Source organism: Mustela nivalis, assembly GCF_964662115.1.
Source record: "Mustela nivalis genome assembly, chromosome: 18".
Classification (NCBI taxonomy): Eukaryota; Metazoa; Chordata; class Mammalia; order Carnivora; family Mustelidae; genus Mustela; species Mustela nivalis.
In genome coordinates, this window is record NC_139037.1 from 45,507,345 (window position 1) to 45,526,589 (window position 19,245).

Consider the following 19,245-nt stretch of genomic DNA (forward strand, 5'->3'; position numbering starts at 1 on the left):
AAATACGTTTACCTCCTGACCCAGAGTTCACACACACACATACACACACAGGCACAAAGATTTTATTAAACAATGCTTCACCTTGTCCTGTGTGTGACATCCTGATATTTTCTATCCGTTCTATTCTGTTCCATTAAAGAAATGCTGGCTATGTGCCACTAAGTTAATTTCACAATTCTCTCATCACAAACCAGAGGTCTGGGAGGAAGGCAAACTATTTGGAGAAAAAAGGGAATTCAGATCACCCCTGGAATTAAAAGATAAGGCAACAGAGGATGAGAGGGGGAACCCAGAAAATGGCTTAAGAAGGGAGACGTTTCCAGTTGCCTGGCTGGCTCAGAGGGTCGAGCATGCAACTCTTGATCTCCAGGTTGTAAGTTCGAGCCCCATGTTGGGTGTAGGGATTACTTAAAATAAAAATAAAAAGAATAGAGATGTCTCATTTGGTTCAGTCCTGAAGGAAATACAATTCATCCTAAAACATACAGATTCTAGGATTCTCTGAATCTAAGTTTCCACCCATCATTCAATCAGTAATAAGTCACTGTTTTAATTAGGTACTGCTCTGGGCTCCACTCGGTGCTGGGCAATGGTGGGGGCACTGTGACAGAGACAGCCCCGGGCCCTGCCCTGGTGGGGCTCCCAGTCCTGTGAGGGTAAAATACAGGCAATGATAGGCCATAGGGGTCAGTGCCAGGATGGGGGTGCGGGGTGGGCACAGGCAGAGGGGTCAGGTCTGGGATGGGGGAAGCAGAGAAGCCTTGGGGAATCGGAGAAGGTGCCTGCTCCAGACAGCGTGTCCCGGACAGGGCAGGGCAGGAGGCCTGCACCTGGCTCTAGGGCGCCCCCTGGCCCGTGCGTAATCTGGGATCCTCACCTTCCCCCGGCCCAGGCTACCAGCCCTGCGACCCGCAGGTCATCTGCAACCGCGTGAACCACGTGCATGGCTGTCTGGCAGAGCTGCGGGACCAGGCGGCGCGACGGCGCGCGGAGCTGGAGGCCTCGCGGAGCCTGTGGGCGCTGTTGCAGGAGCTGGAGGAGGCGGAGAGCTGGGCCCGCGACAAGGAGCGCCTCCTCGAGGCGGCTTGCGGTGGCGGCGGCGGTGGCGCAGCGGGCACGGGGGGCACGGCGGGGGGCGCGCACGACCTGTCCAGCACCGCGCGCCTCCTGGCTCAGCACAAGATTCTGCAGGGCGAGCTGGGCGGGCGGCGGGCGCTGCTGCAGCAGGCCCTGCGGCGCGGCGAGGAGCTGGCTGCTGCCGGCGGCGCGGTGGGCCCGGGCGCAGAGACCGTGCATCTGGCGGGCCTGGCAGAGCGCGCGGCGAGCGCCCGGCGGCGCTGGCAGCGGCTGGAAGAGGCAGCAGCGCGGCGCGAGCGGCGGCTGCAGGAGGCGCGGGCACTGCATCAGTTCGGCGCTGACCTTGACGGGCTCCTGGACTGGCTTCGTGACGCCTACCGCCTCGCAGCCGCGGGCGACTTCGGCCACGACGAGGCGTCCAGCCGCCGCCTGGCCCGTCAGCACCGCGCGCTCACTGGGGAGGTGGAGGCGCATCGCGGGCCCGTAGGCGGCCTGCGGCGTCAGTTGGCGACCCTGGGGGGCGCCAGTGGCGCCGGGCCGCTGGTGGTGGCACTGCAGGTGCGCGTGGTGGAGGCGGAGCAGTTGTTCGCCGAGGTGACAGAGGTGGCCGCGCTGCGGCGCCAGTGGCTGCGGGATGCCCTGGCCGTCTACCGCATGTTTGGCGAAGTGCACGCGTGCGAGCTGTGGATCGGGGAGAAGGAGCAATGGCTGCTGGCCATGCGCGTGCCCGATTCACTCGACGACGTCGAGGTGGTGCAGCACCGGTGAGCACGCCCTCGTGGGACTTTGTGAGAGAGGGCCCCTTCCTCAGTTCACGCAGTCTCGCCTTCCTTGGTTCAGCAGTTTCCACTTCCGCTCTGCTGGGGGTTCCAGGGGAAGGGGAATGATGGTAGTATCCACCTCGCGGGTGACATGTAATGAGTACTTATAGGATACTTCGCAAATGCTAGGGTGCAGGGAGCCTTTCCGGGGCGTTTTCTATTATTATGAGGCTTATATTCACCTGGCCGGAGTTAACTGAAGCTTCTCAGAAGACATCCCAGCCTCACCCCTCCCCTGGGACTGCCACAGTTCCTGCATAGTTGCCACCTCCCTAGCTCATGAAGTAGCTCCAACCCTGTCACCTTCTCTTCCATCATTACCCTGCTTGATGTTTTTTCATAGCACTTAGCCACCCCTTGATACGTGATATGTGAGTTACTGACTCCTCTGTGGCTGACTTAGTAAATGAGAAATTAGTGGTAGATCCCTTTTATTCATCCATTTATTCATTCCCTTGATACTGACTGAGCTGTCACTGTGTTCTAGGTCTTGTGCTGGCCATCGCTGACACATAGGCCTGGTCCCTACCCTTACTGTGCCCGCAATTACCCAAGCCACAGTTTTGGGCACTGTTTTAAAAGGGGGAAGGCTATGCTCAGCTTTAAAAAGATCTCCCTGGGTGCCACGTAGTGGGTGTGTTGGAGCAGTTGAGAATGGTGGCTGGGAGCCCAGAAAGGGGCCTCAGGTGGGGCCCCGGGTGGAAGGGGACAGGACTGAACCAGGCTAGGAGGCCAAGTGGAGAGGCCATGGGGGTGAAGAGTCTGGGGAGGGCTGTTGTCAGAAACGGGACCCAGAGCTGTGGCCTAGGGGATGGTGGGGCTGCCACTGAGATGGGGACCCAGAGGAAAACCAAATCTGGGGGAAGATACTGATGCTGGTTTGAGTCACAGTGGCTGGGAGGAGCCCTGTGGAGGAGTCCGGCAGCTTTGAGGTTGCAGACATGTTCCAAAGGCTACAGAGAGAGATGTGTGGGTCATGAGGCCAGGGTCATGAGAACTGAGACTGTGCGGTTGGATGGGATGGCCCAGGCAAGGTGGGAAAGAAAGCTAAGGGAGTTAGCTAAGAGTTAGAAGGAAATGCAGGAGGAGGCCAAGAGGTGGGAAGGTCCCCAGGGTCCAGGCCTACCTGAGAAGGACCATCTTCCTCCTACAGATTTGAGAGTCTGGACCAGGAGATGAACAGTCTGATGGGCCGTGTCCTGGATGTGAACCACACAGTCCAGGAGCTGGTGGAAGGAGGCCACCCCAGTTCAGATGAGGTGCGCTCCTGCCAGGACCACCTTAACAGCAGGTAGGCGGGGCCTGGGGTCTCACATCAGTCCTTACCTGTTCTTTTCATCATTCCTATCCTCATTTACTCAACTGTCAGAAATCAAGAATGTGCAATTTTGACTCCCTGATGTGGTAATGACTACCTAGGAAATCAGCAAAATCTTGCGGGAACCTGGTAATACCCAGTGTTAGTGATGATGTGATAAAATGAGGATATAATATATTTTAGTGGGTTATTAGTTTACTTGTGTAGAAACGACTCACTGAGGATCTACTCTCTGGCAGGATTTCTTCTAAGTGCTTCATGTGCCTGGTTTTACCTTCCAATATCCCAATTTCCATAGTAAAGTTTCCAGAATTCAGAACTCTTTAAAAATGGTAACAAAGTAGTATCTTTCTCTCTAGAACACTACCAAAGTTTCCAGAATTCAGAACTCTTTAAAAATGATAACAAAGTAGTATCTTTCTCTCTAGAACACTACCAGCTGTTCTTCCAACGTGGGTAGGGTTCTTAGATGAAGACACCGATCCAGGGAGGTGAAATCCGTAACTTGATTACTCAATCCGATAAGTAGGAGTCAAACCTGTGATGTATTTTGAGAACTGCTGCTCAACAACCTACGATGACAGTTCTGTCTGAATCTGGAGCTGGGGTCTTGAGCACTTATAATGAGTCTTCTCAGCAACCCTATGGGGCACAAATTGCCCCATGTTAGAAAGGGGGAAGCAGGGGCTCAGAGATGTGAAGACACTGGCCTGAGGTCACACAGCAAATTATAGGCTCAAGCTGGGATGTGAAGTTCAATTTGTCTGACTCCAAAGACTATTTTTAACTACTGTGCTGTAACATTCCAGTAACCAGGGATTTAAAAACCTCTCTACCCTTGGCAATCTCAAAGCATCAGGGCCTTAAATGATAATAACAATAACGATTTGCTGCATAGTAAAGGTATAGACCAAGTGCTTTAGCCACTTGGTGGGTATTATTAAATACTCACTGAAATGGACATTATGCCCATTTTCCAGATGAGGAAACTGTGGATCAGAAGGAAATGATTTGCCCAAGGTCACATGGTCAATCTGGCCAAAGCAGAACTTGAACTTGGGTCCTTTTTTTTTTCTTTTTTTAAGATTTTATTTATTTATTTATGTGTCAGAAAGAGAGCGCACGCACGAGCGCACACACACAAGTAGGCAGAGTGGCAGGCAGAGACAGAGAAGCAGGCTCCCTGCTGAGCAAGGAGCCCAATTGGGGACTCGATCTTAGGACGATGGGATCATGACCTGAGCTGAAGGCAGTGGCCCAAGCAACTGAGCCACCCAGGCATCCCTTTTTTTCTTTTTTTAAAAAATATTTTATTTATTTATTTGACAGACCAAAGATCACAAGTAGGCAGAGAGGCAGGCAGAGAGAGAGGGGGAAAGAGGCTCCCTCCTGAGCAGAGAGCCCGATGCGGGGCTCATCCCAGGACCCAGAGATCATGACCTGAGCCAAAGGTAGAGGCTTAACCCACTGAGCCATCTAGGTGCCCCTCTTTTCTTTTTTTTAAGAGAGAGAGAGCACAAGACAGGGTGAAGGGAGAGAGAGAATCTTAAGCAGGCTCCGTCCCCAGCACAGAGCCCAGTGCGGGGCTCAATCCATCACCCTGACACCATGACCTGAGCCAAAATCAAGAGTGACATGCTTAACCATCTGAACCACCCAGGCGTTCCTGAACTTGGGTTCTTCTGATTTCAGAGTCCTAATCTCTGCCCTGTGGTATGTCCATTCTAGAGGGTACAGAGAGACAGTGAACAAATAAACTAATAAATGAACAAGATCCTTAGAGAAGTCTTGTGACCTGATAAAACATAACCAGGGGCCTGGAGGTGATTTTAGATCTTGTGGTCAGCCATGACATTTTTTTTAAAGATTTTATTTATTTATTTGTCAGAGAGAGAGCGAGCGAGAGTGAGCACAGGCAGACAGAGTGGAAGGCAGAGTCAGAGGGAGAAGCAGGCTCCCTGCGGAGCAAGGAGCCCGATGTGGGACTCGATCCCAGGACGCTGGGATCATGACCTGAGCCGAAGGCAGCTGCTTAACCAACTGAGCCACCCAGGCGTCCCAGCCATGACATTTTGAGCAGGGCCCTCAAAGGGGATGAGAAGGAGCCAGCCACACACAGGAAGGGACTGGAGGGTACAGAGCATTACAGGCAGGGAGCACAGCTGAGGCAGAAAAGAGTTTGATATGCTCCCCCAAATTGTCCCCAATCAATAATAGTAGCACACAAGTTCTGTTTGACCCACTTCATAAATCATAACTCATTGGACTCTCAGAACACCCACAAGGTAGGTGCTGTGCTATGATCGCATTCATTTTACTGATAGGGAAACTGAGGCACAGGGAGTATTACTTACCAAAGGGCAGACAGTTCAGCTTTGACTCCAGGCAGTCCAGCTTGGACCACACGCAGCCTATGAAGGGAAACTGAGAACCAGAAAAGTATCATCACTTGCCCGAGGGCACAGAGCAATACATAATTTTTCCCCCATTAACTTATTTTGCTATAGAATACGTTTGCCTTTCCTCGGTTTGATCCTCAGCCCCTGGATCATGGGACATGCTCAGTTTCTATTTGCCGGACCCTGTATCATATCTGTTGTTGTAAGCCAGCACGTCTTACACTCTGGGCTCAACATCCCTCTTAAAAACTGTTAGGAACCCCAAAGAGCTTGTTTTTGTGGGTTGTATCTATCAATATTTACTATGTTGTAAACTGATACTGAGAAATGTAAAACTATTAAGTCATTTTAACCCACTGAGCCACCTAGGCACCCTATTAAATCATTTTAAAATCACAATCAAGGGGTTTCTGGGTGGGTCAGTGGTTAAGCATCTGCCTTCGGCTCAGGTCATGATCCCAGGGTCCTGGGATCAAGTCTGGCATTGGGCTCCCTGCTCATTGGGAAGCCTGCTTCTCCCTTTCCCATTCCCCCTGCTGTGTTTCCTCTCTCGCTGTCGCTCTCTGTCAAATAAATAAAATCTTTTTAAAAAATCATAATCATATACCTGGCTAGATAAGATTTAATACATATATGCCTTCCTGAAAAAAAATAGAAATAAAAAAATAAAATCACAATCATAAACCCAGGATGTTCATGTCACTAATGTTTTTGGTGTGTTTTTTTTTAAATGAAAAATAACTACTTTTCAACACAAAAAATATAGTGAGAAGAGTGGCTTTGTGTTGCATTTTTGCAGATCTCTTTGCTCTCTGGTTGAGAAGGCAGCTGAGCTCTGGGGTGTGCTCCTGCGTTCATTCTTGGCCAAGCTACCTCTGAGAATTACACTGGACTCTGGGGACAGAATAGGAGAGAAAAGGCAAATAGCATCTTAGCACTATTATAAAGATGGGTTTGACCTAGCTCAGATTACATTTTGAGAACTGCTGCTCTAAGCAAGTGTGCCTTGTAGGGTTTTATTTTACACAGGCAGAAGTCGGGGTTCTGCGAGATAAAGTGACTTTCCAAAGTCACACAGTGGCCGGGTTCTATCCCAGGTTCGTGGGTCCCCCAGGCCCGGGAGGAGTCCCCGTCCTCAACAAGCCGCTCTTCTTACCCTCCTCCCCGCCACGGGCAGGTGGAACCGCATCGTGGAGCTGGTGGAACAGCGCAAAGAGGAAATGAGCGCCGTACTGCTGGTGGAGAACCACGTGTTGGAGGTGGCCGAAGTGCGCGCCCAGGTGCGCGAGAAACGGAGGGCGGTGGACAGCGCGCCCAGAGCGGGCGGTGCCCTGCAGTGGCGCCTGAGCGGCCTGGAGGCGGCCCTACAAGCGCTGGAGCCCCGCCAGGCGGCCCTCCAGGAGGAGGCCGCCCTCCTGGCCGCGCGCTTCCCAGCCCAGGCGGCGCGGCTGCACCAGGGTGCGGAAGAACTGAACGCTGAGTGGGGCGCGCTGGCCAGCGCGGCTCAGGCGTGCGGCGAGGCGGTGGCCGCAGCTGGGCGCCTGCAGCGCTTTCTGCACGACCTGGACGCTTTCTTGGACTGGCTGGTGCGCGCCCAGGAGGCGGCGGGCGGCGTCGAGGGGCCCCTGCCCAGTAGCCTGGAAGAGGCGGATGCGCTGCTGGCTCGCCACGCTGCGCTCAAGGAGGAAGTGGACCAGCGCGAGGAGGACTACGCGCGCATCGTGGCAGCCAGCGAGGCGCTGCTGGCGGCGGATGGCGCCGAGCTGGGTCCAGGCCTGGCGCTCGACGAGTGGCTCCCACATCTGGAACTTGGCTGGCACAAGCTGCTCGGCTTGTGGGAGGCACGCAGGGAGGCCCTGGTGCAGGCACACGTCTACCAGCTCTTTCTGCGCGACCTGCGCCAGGCTTGCGCGGTGCTCCACAACCAGGTGGCCGCCTCGGGGTTCGCGCGGTGGGGGCTTGAGGCCGCGGGGACTCGCAGCGACAGGGAGATGTACAGAGCGGTGTTTGCAGTGGTCACTGGGTTCGTGGCTCCGAGGTCCGTGGGCGTGGAGAGGGTATCTGGGACGGATGGCTGGTTTGTGGATCAGCCAGTGTGAACACGTGCAGGCGTGTGCGTAAGGATTTGAGGATTATGATGGGCAGACTGGTGTGTTATCCCAGGCGGCTGGCTGACAGCTTGTGGACTATCCCAAGTGAGTAAAGCTCTTGGATACACATTGCAGTGACTTCCCTGGGTTTGTGAATTGTCTGGAAGGAAATAAGATCGCCAGGTTGATTGGTGATGGTTAAAGGACTTCAAAGATCTTGAGGTGGATGATGGAGAATCAAGATTATGGAAATAGGTAATTCAGGCTCAGAGGTCATCCAGATTCGCAGTTGATTGTGGATTATGTGGTTGTGGGTGCCTAAATGAGCAGATAATCTTACCTTTGGGGAAAGCAATTTGCATGCTTTCTGCAGAGGGGAACCAACTATGTTTGGTTTAAGAAGTCAAGCAAGGTGCCGTGGGTATCTGGGAATAGCTGATCCGGCTGGAGGTCATTCTGGGATGGGAAGCAAGTTTGAGGATTTGGACAAGGTAGAGCATCCTGTTCTCAGATTGTCCAAGAGTACCCACAAGCTTTAGACATCATTTTAGAAAGAGTGACCACCTATGCTGGTTATCTCAGAAAAAGCTCACCCAGTTTGAGGATTATCTGGGGGGACAGACAGGGAGCCCCTGGAATTCTGAGGCTACTAAAGATGGGAGCAGAGGGGGCCTTAAGAGAACCTCTCCGAACCCCCTGTTTTACCAGTTAGAAAACTAACCTGAGAGGGAAAGAACTTCCCTGAGGTCACCCAGCACCCAGTTCAGACTTCATGGATTAACTAAATCTTTACGGAATGCCTCCTCTGTTCCAGGAACTAGTCTTAGGAAACAAAACACAAAATCCCACCTTCATGCAGCTGGCCTTCTAGTGTGTGTGTGTGTGTAGGGGGAGAAGAGGATGAAGAAGTAAATGCATACAAACATAATCATGTTGGGTGTACGCTATGAAAAATAATAAAGCAGGATGAGGAGATCTGGCTGGGGTGGAGGGTGGTATTTTTGGGCAGATGGTAAGAGACCTGAAGAAAGTGAAAGAGCCAAGCTGGGGGGATATCTGGAGGGAGGGACCGCGAGGCAGAGGGCCTGGCATGGCCAAAGGCCTGGAGGTGGGCACCTGCCTGGCAGGTTCGAAGCTAGAGCACGGTGAGCAAGGTGGGGAAGACAGAGGGAGGTGGCACGCCAGGCTGGCAGCGTCTCCCAAGTCCTGGAACTGAGCAGGGCTGACCTGAGCACCACCCCTCCCTCTCCCCCCTCCCCTCTCCCCAGGAGATGGCACTGTCGGGTCCAGAGCTCCCGGGCACCGTGGAGACAGTGGAGGAGGCGCTCAAGAGACACCGGGATTTTCTCACCACAATGGAGCTGAACCAGCAAAAGATGCAGGTGGCCGTGCAGGCAGCCGAGGGCCTCCTGAGACAGGGCAACATCTACGGGGAGCAGGCCCAGGAGGCTGTGACCCGGCTGCTGGAGAAGTAGGTCCCTGGTTGGGGGCACAGGGGAGGGAGGGAGTGGTCAGTGCTCGTCCCCTCTCCATCTGCATTTCCGCTTCTCTGCCTGCTCTCCAGTGTCCCTTTAATTCCATGCTGTCTTAGATTTGATGTAACTTGATGTTTTGTGAAAAGGTGACTAACTGGTGGTGGGAAACCCTTTTTGGGATATACAGGGAAGTTTTTCTGCCAAGCCAGCCCTCAGCCCCGCATAGCTGGACAGGTGGTGAAAATGTGACCTTCTTTTCTTAGATGCCCACCCCCTGCTGTGCTGGTCCCCAGATCCAGCAGCTAAAGTCCAGACACAGGTTCTGTTCTAGCTTTCCAGACGGGATGCCGCACCCTGGTGTGCTGGGTTTTCAGAAACGGTGACTGAGCTCCTCGGGCAGGCCCCAGAGGCCCCGTTCCTTTGGAAGCACACACAGCGCGTGTGTTTCTGTGTCCGTTTCAAGCCTCCTTCGCATGTTACAGCCACCATCTGTCTCACCACTGCCCTATCTCTTGTCTGTCCTTGCACTAATTAGGCAAAGACATTTACTGAATAGCCACTGTGTGCCAGGCACTCTTCTAGGCTCTGAGCAAAACACTAATGCCTACTGGCCTCCCTTCCCAAATCCCAGCCCTCAAGTAGAGCCTCTCAAAGGGTCTCTTCCAGGCCGATTTCTATCATCATTACTGTTTCTGACTCTTGGGGTGAGTCAACAACGGCCCAATGCCCCTCTTTCTATCCTTCCATCCTGATGGAAAACATGCCTGGTCTTTCCACTACCATCCACAGCCCGGAGACCCCAGCCCTTCCTCTGTCTGGGGCTCAGGGGTCCTTTTCCCCTAAATTCATCTGGAACAAGGCTGGAATTTTCTAAGGGGAACTTTCATGGGGAGTCTGGTCCTGAGGGTGTAAACTTGTGAGCTGGGGCTCCCAGTGCCAGGCCTAGACCTGTCCTTCCTTTACTTTTCTTTAAAATGAAGATTTTATTTATTTATTTATTTGAGAGAGAGTGAGAAAGAGAAAGAGCATGAGCAGGGGGAGGGACAGAGGAAGAAGCTGACTCCCTGCTGAGCAGGGAGCCCTGATGTGGGGCTCCATCCCAGGATCCCAGGATCATGACCCGAGCCGAAAGCAGACACTTAACCCACTGAGCCCCCCCAGGTGCCCTACCCCACATTTCTTGAATACCTGCTGTATGCCAGGCTCTGCAGAATGAAGAGGTGAAGCCTGGGGGACTGCTCGTTCTGTGACTCCTCTTCCTTCCTTCCTATCCTGTCATTAATTGCTCCTTTCATTTTATTATTTATTCAGCTAATTAAACAGGTACTGAGTCCATCCCCTGTTCCAGGTCCTGTGGGGGCCAATTTTGGGTATGCAGCAGTGACCAGGACAGCACATGATTCCTGCCCTCACAGAGCTCACATGCTGTCTGACAAGGACGGCCTGGAATGGTCAGGACCGAGATGGAAGAAATACAGGGGGTTGTCGGAGCCTCGAGGGGGGCATCTGCCCTAAGCTTGTGCTGGGTGAGGCTGGGAACACAGCAGGAACAGAGACAGTCCCAATCCCTGCCCCCTTCACTCCCAGGCCGCAGTTTGTCTGTCTAGAGACAGGGTTTCTTACCCTCTGGAAGTCAAAAAACATGTATTCGCTGGAGGCTGCAGCTCAGATGCTAGTCCCAGCTCTACCCCTCAACCCTGGAGATTGAGGGCCAGTCACTTAGTCCCTCCACATGTCTCCCCTGTCCTGGAACCTGGCCCCTTCCTGTGTGTGAAGTACTCTTCTTTGCAGTCTAGGGGCTCAGTTAGGGGAACTGACTTACCCAAGGTCACAGCCAGGAAGTGACCCAGCCTGGATATGAAGGATGTGACCACTGTTGTTTTCTTACCCTCTGTCCTCCAGGAAAAGAGGGATTTTCCTCATTCCTAGGACTAATGCTTGCAAGTTGGCTGGTAAAGACCTGGAGGGATTATGTCAGTTCAATTTCAGAGGCATTTCCTATTTCCTGGCTCCTGAGCTGAGTCTGGGCAGAAGGGAATTAGTATTTTGCTTGTTTGTCTCTGGCTTGTCCTGTTCCTCCTTCCAGCTGTGCCCCTGGTGTTTGGTGACCTCTCTCCCTCTTTGCCTCCATTTATCTGTATATCTCTGTGTCTCCATTTCCTTCTATGCCTCTCCCTGTTTTTCTCTCCCTCCATCTGCCTCTCTCGGACTCTGTACTCTCTTCTGCTCTTTTCTCTGTCTTTCCGAACACTTTACCTTAGCTTCTGTCATCTCTCTTTCCCTCTGTCTAATGTCTCATTCATTCATTCATTCATCCGTTTGTTCATTCAAGAAATGTATACTGAGCACCTGATGTGTGCGAGGCTCTTTATCTAGGCATTGAGGATACATCTGTGACCAAAACAGACAGAGATTCCTGCCCTGGTGGAATGGCATCCTAGTGGGGAAGACAGACAAGACAAATAAGTAACATATAGCACTGCTAAGTGCGAGAGAAAATTAAAGAAAGCCAGAAAGTGTTGGAGAGCGATCAGGAGGGACCTTGCTAAGAAGGTGGTATTTAAGTAGATGATGGGAGGCGGGAAGAGCTTTCCCAGCTGTGGGAGCAGCCAGTGCCAAGGTCCTGAGGTGGGAATGGCTTGTTCAAGGCAAAGGAAAATGGGATGTCCCCAGCCCCCTCCACCAGGACTCTTGGGCACTTTGTACTGTGGGCAGGAGGCCAGGCTGCCTGGGGCTGTGGTCCCTGCTGGCTCCGGGGTGGCGGGGCTTGGGTCCAGCTGGGCCAGTTCACTCAGGCCAAAGGTCTGACCCTGCTTGCCAGTGCACCTGCCCACCCTCTTTGCCCATGTCCTACTCTCTTCCCTTTCTCCAGCTCTGCTGTACCCTCCCATCTGGCTAGCTGTGTTTTACCGGTATCATCTTGCCACCTCTCTGCCTTTTCCTCTCCCTGATGTCCCCCACTCCCCCCGAATCTGTCATTTTCCCTCCATCTGGTTTCTTCTCTCTCTCTCTCTCCTTGTCTACTGCTCTTGGTCTCTCTGTCTGTCTGGCACTACCCTGATGCATTTCTTTCTTATTTTTTTCTCTCCCTAGGTTTCATTCTCTTTGTCTGTCTGGGGGTCTCTATCAATCACTTCCTCTTGAGGTCTGTTTCTCCTTGTCTTTGGTCCTGTGTCTGTGTGTTTATCTGTCTCTCTGCAGGCCTCTGCACCTCTCTCTCTCTTTCTCTCTCTCTGAGTCTGTCTCCCCCTCCTGTTCTTTCTTTCTCTCTAGGTGTCTCTTGATTTCTAAGTTACTGTCTCTTGGTATCGCTACTCTGCAAATCTCTTATCTCTCTGGGCTTGTGTCTCTCCATCACTCTTTCTCAGTGTCTGTATTTTTTTTTTAAAGATTTTATTTTTATTTATTTATTTGACAGAGAGAAATCACAAGTAGATTGAGAGGCAGGCAGAGAGAGAGACGGAAGCAGGCTCCCTGCCGAGCAGAGAGCCCGATGCGGGACTTGATCCCAGGACCCTGAGATCATGACCTGAGCCGAAGGCAGCGGCTTAACCACTGAGCCACCCAGGCGCCCACAGTGTCTGTATTTTTTCCAGGTCTCTGTCTGTCTCTCCCATTCTCTCTCTCTTTCTCTCTCTCTCTCTTGCCCTCTCTGGCTCCCTCTGCCCCTCTCTGGCTCATCCCTGGTTCTGCCCTCACCAATGTGTCTTTCCCTTTCCCCTCATCCCCACCTTACTTTCTCCTCTTCCTCACTGTTACATATGCCCCCGGTTCCTAGCTCTGACAAGCCCAATGCCCGCACAGCCCTCCACCAGTGTCCTCCCACCCCCACCCCCAGGCTTGCCCCAGCCCCTCTCTCCCCATCCCCAGGAGCCAAGAAAACCAACTACGGGCCCAGCAATGGATGCAGAAGCTACACGACCAACTTGGGCTGCAGCATTTCCTCCGAGACTGTCATGAGGTAGGATATCCAGCTGTGCGGGGCCAATGACTTCTTTCCTAGGGAGGGAAGTGCTCCAGGGCTGAGGCTCCTCGGGGCGGGGACGCCCCGTCTAAGTGGGTCGTGGAGCGATGTTCACTCGGAGCCGCCAGGAGGCGCGCGGGTTCCAGCCTCAGTGCGCAAGCTCCGCACCCCCCACCTCCTGTCGCGCCGCGGGAAGAGGGAGGGGCCCTGGGCGCCCCTGGCAACGGCGCGCGTTCACGCCTACGGGTCCCGCGGGAACGCGCGGTGATCTCACCTTTCTCTCAGGAGATTTGTGAGAACCGTCTTGCTGGGGAGAGTATTGAGAGTATTGGGAGACGGGCAGGGTCGGCGTGGGTAGACCAGCTGCCCAGAGCGCAAATTCGGTTAGAGACGGTCCAGAAACAAGGCCTCACCCTTTTAAAAGTGTCTAGGAATCAAGCTTTACCCCTTTAGAGATGACCTACACATCTGGAAGGATCTCCCCAAATCCTGAGGTGGCTCAGGATTTCTTCCCCATTAGAGACGGTTCAGGAGGCATGCTACACCCCCGCCCCCCACCTTTCGCCTGCATTCAATAGAAGCTGTTCTGGACCACATAAAAGAGCGTCCCATTAGAGATGGCCCAGTGAACATTTTCGTAACCCCCAGAGATGATACCGGCCTCATCCGTCTACCCAGGATCATCACTACCCCCCTTCATAACAATCCAGTGCCTAAGTTTCCCCCAAACAAAGATGACTCAGAAACAGGTCACAATTCCTCCTATTAAAGATGGTTTGACACCCTCCATGGTGACCCGCCACGGGAAATGGTTCTCTCCACATATGAAATGGACAAGGGCCTCCATACCGCCCACCTGCACATAACTCAAGTCCATTAGAGATGGGTCTGAGACTCAAGTCCACTAGAGAGAGGCCTAGGAACACCCCGTCTCCCTCCTTCCCAATGGAGATTATTCTGGCAATCCCATTTTGTAAGTCCATCTGGCAGAACACCTTATGAGATGTTCTAGGACCCCTCCCATATCCGGTATCTATATCCCTGAGATAGCCAGGAATCTGAGTCCCTTCTCATTAGAGATGGTTTAGGAGTCCACTCCATCCCTTACTTCACAAAGCTGAGGTAGCCCAGGTCCCAGGGCCCCCCTCCCTCCTGCCCTTCCATTAGGTCCAGGAGCTCCTTCTCCCTCCTGTGAGATTGTTCTGGACCAAGTAGCAATAATCAGAGATGGCGCAGAACCACCCCCCACCCCCCATGTTTTAGGGAGGTGCTGAATCCTCCTTCACTACCCGCCCCCGCCAGCTGAGGCTGGGCAAGGAGGCGGGCACGGAGGCAGGCAGGGGGCGCGCGCGGGCGGGCGCGCTGCCGCGGCGCGGGGGCGGGGGCGGGGGCGCGCGTCCGCGAGAGTCTCAGCGGTCGCCACCGCTGCTGCTACCGCCGTCGCAGTGGAGAGGCGAGAGCCCGCCCGCCGCAGGGACGCTCCGCCAACGCCGCTGCCAGTTCAGGTCCCCAGGGCGCCCAGAGGAGGGGGCTGACGCGCGTCCCCGCCGAGGCGTGCGGGGGAGGGGGCTCGAGCTCGTGCTCGCCGCCGAGGCCGCGGAAAGGAGGGGCGCGGACGGCGCGGGGGCGGGCCGGACCTGCGCAAGGACCCCAGCCCTGGGGAGGGGCTGCGAAGCTGGGAGCTGTCCGCGGTGCTGGTGCGGGCGGGACTGAGGGGACGGGTCCCAGGGGAGGGAAGCGGAAAAGGGGGACTTCTGAGGCTACTCTGGAGGTAGTCTGGATTTGCCAGGGGGTTTAGAGAGGTCTCACCCTCTCTCGGGGGCTCTCCTCTGGGTAACGGGGGATCTGATTTTTTGCCCCGGGGCTGGGGGCTCTCAACCTTTTGAGGGGTATCTTCCTTGGTTCTTGCGCGATCTGTATTAGCTTTAAATGATGGGAGCGAATCACTTTAGCAGGGGTCTGCTTTGGGCGGTGAGGGACTTGGATCTGTTCTGGGTTTGGAGGCTCTGATTTTGAGGACTGTTTCCTTGGTTGTTCAGGACTCTAGCTTTGCCCTCGGTGATGGGGGTCAGTCACTTTGGGGGTACTTTACCTTGATGACGAAGTACCGTCTCCTTTAGGGGTACTTTACCTTGATGACGAAGTACCGTCTCCTTTAGGGGCTTTGCCTTCACTGTGCGCTGTGGCTGCCATTGGCGAGCTCTTCCCTGTATGTCAAAAATCTGTGAATTGAGTTGGAGGGTTCAGCATTTGACTTGGCTCATGTGTGTGTGTGTGTGTGTGCGCGCGCTTGTGTGTATGACGGAGTCTGAAGCTGACCTGGACCCCTAGGGAGCACATGCTCCAGGGACACAGGGTGGGGTTTGGCCCGCTCAGGATTTGTCCTTGGTTATGACTGCATTTGCCTCTCAGATCGAGCTAGAGTCTTTTTTTTTTTTTTCTTTTTTTTTTTTCCAGGAGGGAAGAAGAGGATCTTGTGACTTGGGGGGGGGGGGAAGGGGAGGAGCAAAATGTCCCAGGTGCCAGGTTTGGTCATGAGTGGGTGGGGAGATTCTGGCTTGGGGGACAAGTCTTGAGGGGGGCTCAGAAGGCAACCTTGTGATTGGTCCTGCTCAGGACAATAAGGGGGGGCTATCCTGTGCTTGCATTTTGGATGACTGCTTTTCCTGACCAGTGGGGGAAATAGAACTGGCTTTAGTTTGGGAAGGGGGCTGGCATAGGCAGGTTCTGTCTGATCCTGTTGAGGAGTCTGGGGCTAGATTTGGGGTTGGCTCATTTGAGGAGTCAGAAAGTGGCCCTGTTGCTTACATTTGGGAGGTTGGCTTTGGCTGGGGGCTAGAACTAGTCATGGTTTGGGGACTGCAGTCTTGGAGTCCCAGGGCTGAACATGGAAAGTCTTGTGGGCTCATTAGGGAAGCTGGATATGGGTTGTGGGGGATGGGTTTACCCCAGATCGGAGGGTTGGTTTGGAGGGAATTAGACTAGGCTGTAGTTGGGAAGTTGTTTAGGGGTTCAACTTGCCATACTGGGAGGTTAGCACTAGATAGGGGCTTCATTTGATACCCTTGGGAATGGTTTGAGAATCTTTAATTGGTCCTTATTGGAGGTGGCTAAGACTAGATGGAAGGGTCAAAGTGTTGCTGTTGGGAAAATGGCACGGGAGGCAGGGGCTAAATTGGAAGTTAGCTAAATTAGCTGGAGATCTAGTTTTGGAGGGTTGATTTGTCCCTGGGAGGGAGGAGGCTGACTGGCCCAGAAGCTGTACCTTTGGGGGCTTATGAGGAGTTGAGAAGGGCAGCCCTGAGGATGGGGCAACTAAGAGATTGGGCATTCTGGGTAATACCCATCCATCCTCCACCCCCTAGGGGAAAGCCTGAATGCCTCCCTCCACCCCCCAACAAAGATAGTACTTGTAAAGCTTCTTCCATCCCTTCCTTCCAACCTCCCCCTAAATCTAGCAGCCTAAGCTTTGAATCTGGGATGTTCTGGAATGGATAGGTGTATTGTGCCAAGCTGGGGGAATTAGCTGTGCTCCTCTCCCTGTCCTGCACAGCTGGATGGCTGGATCCATGAGAAAATGCTAATGGCGCGGGATGGCACGAGGGAAGACGGCCACAAGCTGCATAAGAGATGGCTCCGGCACCAGGCATTCATGGCCGAGCTGGCTCAGAATAAGGAGTGGCTGGAGAAGATCGAGAGGGTGAGGATGTAGAGCGTCCCTCTGCCCTTGTCAGGTGCTGGAGGCCTCCAGGGCACCCACATCTCAGTTCCAGAACCCACCACTGCTGTCCTGCCGTTCCTACCCCTCTGAACCCTTAACAGATCATTTCCACATCTGCTTCTCGCCATGGGGCTGTGAGCAATTCTTGTAACCTCTTTGAGCTTCAGTTTTTCCATCTGTAAAATGGCTCGCATCTCTTCTTCATGGTGCTCATACCCATCTGGTTGTTAAATATTTTACCCTTCCTCTAAACTCCCCCACTCCACATGGAGGACCTAGGCTGGAAGGTCAAGTAGATAGGATGGAGCCATCCTGGGAGACCCAGGGTTAATGTGAACTATGGATTCATCCAACCCTGGGTTTTAATTGTATCTATGCCTCTTACCAGCCTTGGAGAACTATGCTAACCTCTTTGAGCCACAGTTTGCTCTGCTTTAAAAATAAGGAAATAGGGGTGCCTGGCTGGTTCAGTCAGAAGAGCATTTGACTCTTGATCTTGGGGTTGTGAGTTCAGCCCTGTGTTGGGTGCAGAGATTACTTAAATAAATAAAACTTTAAAGAAAGAAAATTAGATAAGGAAACAATGAACATTGCTACTTCTATGGGCTCTTAAGTCATACATATAAAGTCCTTAATACAAGGCCAGGCACCTAGGAATGTAATTGGTATGGTATTGTTATTTTTAATGTGTACTGTACCATATGTAGCTCTAGACCACCAAGGAGTTTGACTTTTGTCTTGGAGGAACCCAGCCTCAACCCCCCAAACTGATCCCTACTCTTGTTGGAGCCGTAGACTTACAGCCTTGAGTACCTCCACTCTCCTGACTTAAAGGGGATACCTACGTCAGTCTTAAACCCATTGATGCCCCATAAATGGTGGCAGGGGGCAAAGTCAATCTTTGAGTTTAACTGAAGTTCATTCTTTCTGCTTCTTTTGCTCTCCCCCATCTCTTCTGTCTCCATCTCTCTCTCTCTCTCTCTGTCTCTCTCTCTCTCTCATCTTTCTTTCTTTGGACCTCTTCCCATGTTTCTGACTTGATGGGCATGTCCCTGTGTCCCTAACTCTATGTCTATCCATCTTTTGTCTCATCCTTCTTCTCATGTGTTGGTTCCTTCCATCTCTGGGCCTGTCTCTGTCTCCATGTCTCTCCCTGTGTCCCATTGCCCCCATACTTCTCTTTCCTTCCCCACCACCTGCCCCCCTCCCACTCCCTTCCTGTCTCCCACCTGTCTGGGGCAGGAGGGCCAGCAGCTGATGCAAGAGAAGCCAGAGCTAGCGGCCTCCGTGCGGAAAAAACTGGGGGAGATCCGGCAGTGCTGGGCCGAGCTGGAGAGCACCACCCAGGCCAAGGCGAGGCAGCTCTTTGAGGCCAGCAAGGCCGACCAGCTGGTGCAGAGCTTCGCTGAGCTGGACAAGAAACTCCTTCACATGGAAAGCCAGCTGCAGGATGTGGATCCTGGCGGGGACCTGGCCACGGTCAACAGCCAGCTCAAGAAGCTACAGGTATGGCCTGGCCGAACCTGACAGGGCCTCTGCATGCCCCCTGTAGCCTTAGTCAAGGTATTGCACACAGAGGGGATTTCATAGAGGGATTTGTTTCATATGTGTTAGAAGGGCTGGAAGAGCAGAAAGGGGGTTCCGAGGGAGCCCATTTAATGGTAACTCACTCCTTCCAGCAACCCTGAGATTGGTCCAGTGACTATCCCCCATTTTACCAATGGGGAAAGTGAGGCACAGAAGGTAAAGCACCTGGCCAAAGGACATACAGTGAGCTGGCGGCTCCCTTAGGACGCGAGGAGGGCTTGGAGGATAGACGTAGAGTCTGCATGGTCTCGGCTGCTAGCTGGCCGCTGGTCAGTGCTCGGGATCTGATCATTTGACAAGACTGTCTGGAGGTTCGAAAGCAGATGTTGCTTATCCCCTCCCGAAGTGTAGCAGCTCCTGCCTCCGAGTGCCAGGCACTCTGCCTGACCACAACGGGGAACGGAGCCTCCAAGAGGCGAACTTACTGGCCTAGGGGAGCAGGTGAAGAGCCTGGATTCAAATCCAGGACCCTTGACTCTTCACCGATGCTTTGGATATGCCCCCTGCATAGTTACGTTGCTAGAGGGTTGGGCATAGGGTCTGGGCGGGGAGAAGATAAAAAGAAAAAAAAAAGTTAGCTAATAATCAAAGCCTAAAGACGTTGATTAGAATCTATTCATTCATTTACACGGCAAATGTTCACTGAGCGCAGACTGTATGCCAGGCGCTTTTCTCGGTGCTGGAGAGCAGCAGTGGGCAAAAGTGACCGGAACCTGCAGCCTTCACAGGGCTCACATTCTGGTCGGGGGGACAGGCAAAGGAGCAAAGAAACACGGAGCTGATCTGATGCCAG

General features: G+C 53.4%; 1 protein-coding gene across 7 annotated transcripts in view; it reads left to right on the top strand.

Annotated features, from left to right (window-relative positions):
* Positions 1–19,245, top strand: part of SPTBN4 (spectrin beta, non-erythrocytic 4) — a 71,227-nt gene that overhangs the window by 25,608 nt on the left and 26,374 nt on the right. For 5 of the 7 annotated variants that reach the window (XR_014305229.1, XM_082709277.1, XM_082709276.1 and 2 more), the window contains 7 exons: positions 893–1,841; positions 3,052–3,189; positions 6,793–7,543; positions 8,974–9,176; positions 13,051–13,141; positions 16,698–16,844; positions 18,108–18,371. Coding sequence is in view for 6 of the 7 variants with exons in the window: in XM_082709277.1 (XP_082565403.1) it covers positions 893–1,841; positions 3,052–3,189; positions 6,793–7,543; positions 8,974–9,176; positions 13,051–13,141; positions 16,698–16,844; positions 18,108–18,371 (2,543 nt within the window). In the remaining variant the exon portion in view is untranslated. Of the gene's footprint in view, positions 1–892; positions 1,842–3,051; positions 3,190–6,792; positions 7,544–8,973; positions 9,177–13,050; positions 13,142–14,513; positions 14,650–14,699; positions 14,842–16,697; positions 16,845–18,107; positions 18,372–19,245 lie in introns of those variants that run through there. The other 2 variants (XM_082709280.1, XM_082709281.1) reach the window with 2 other exon arrangements.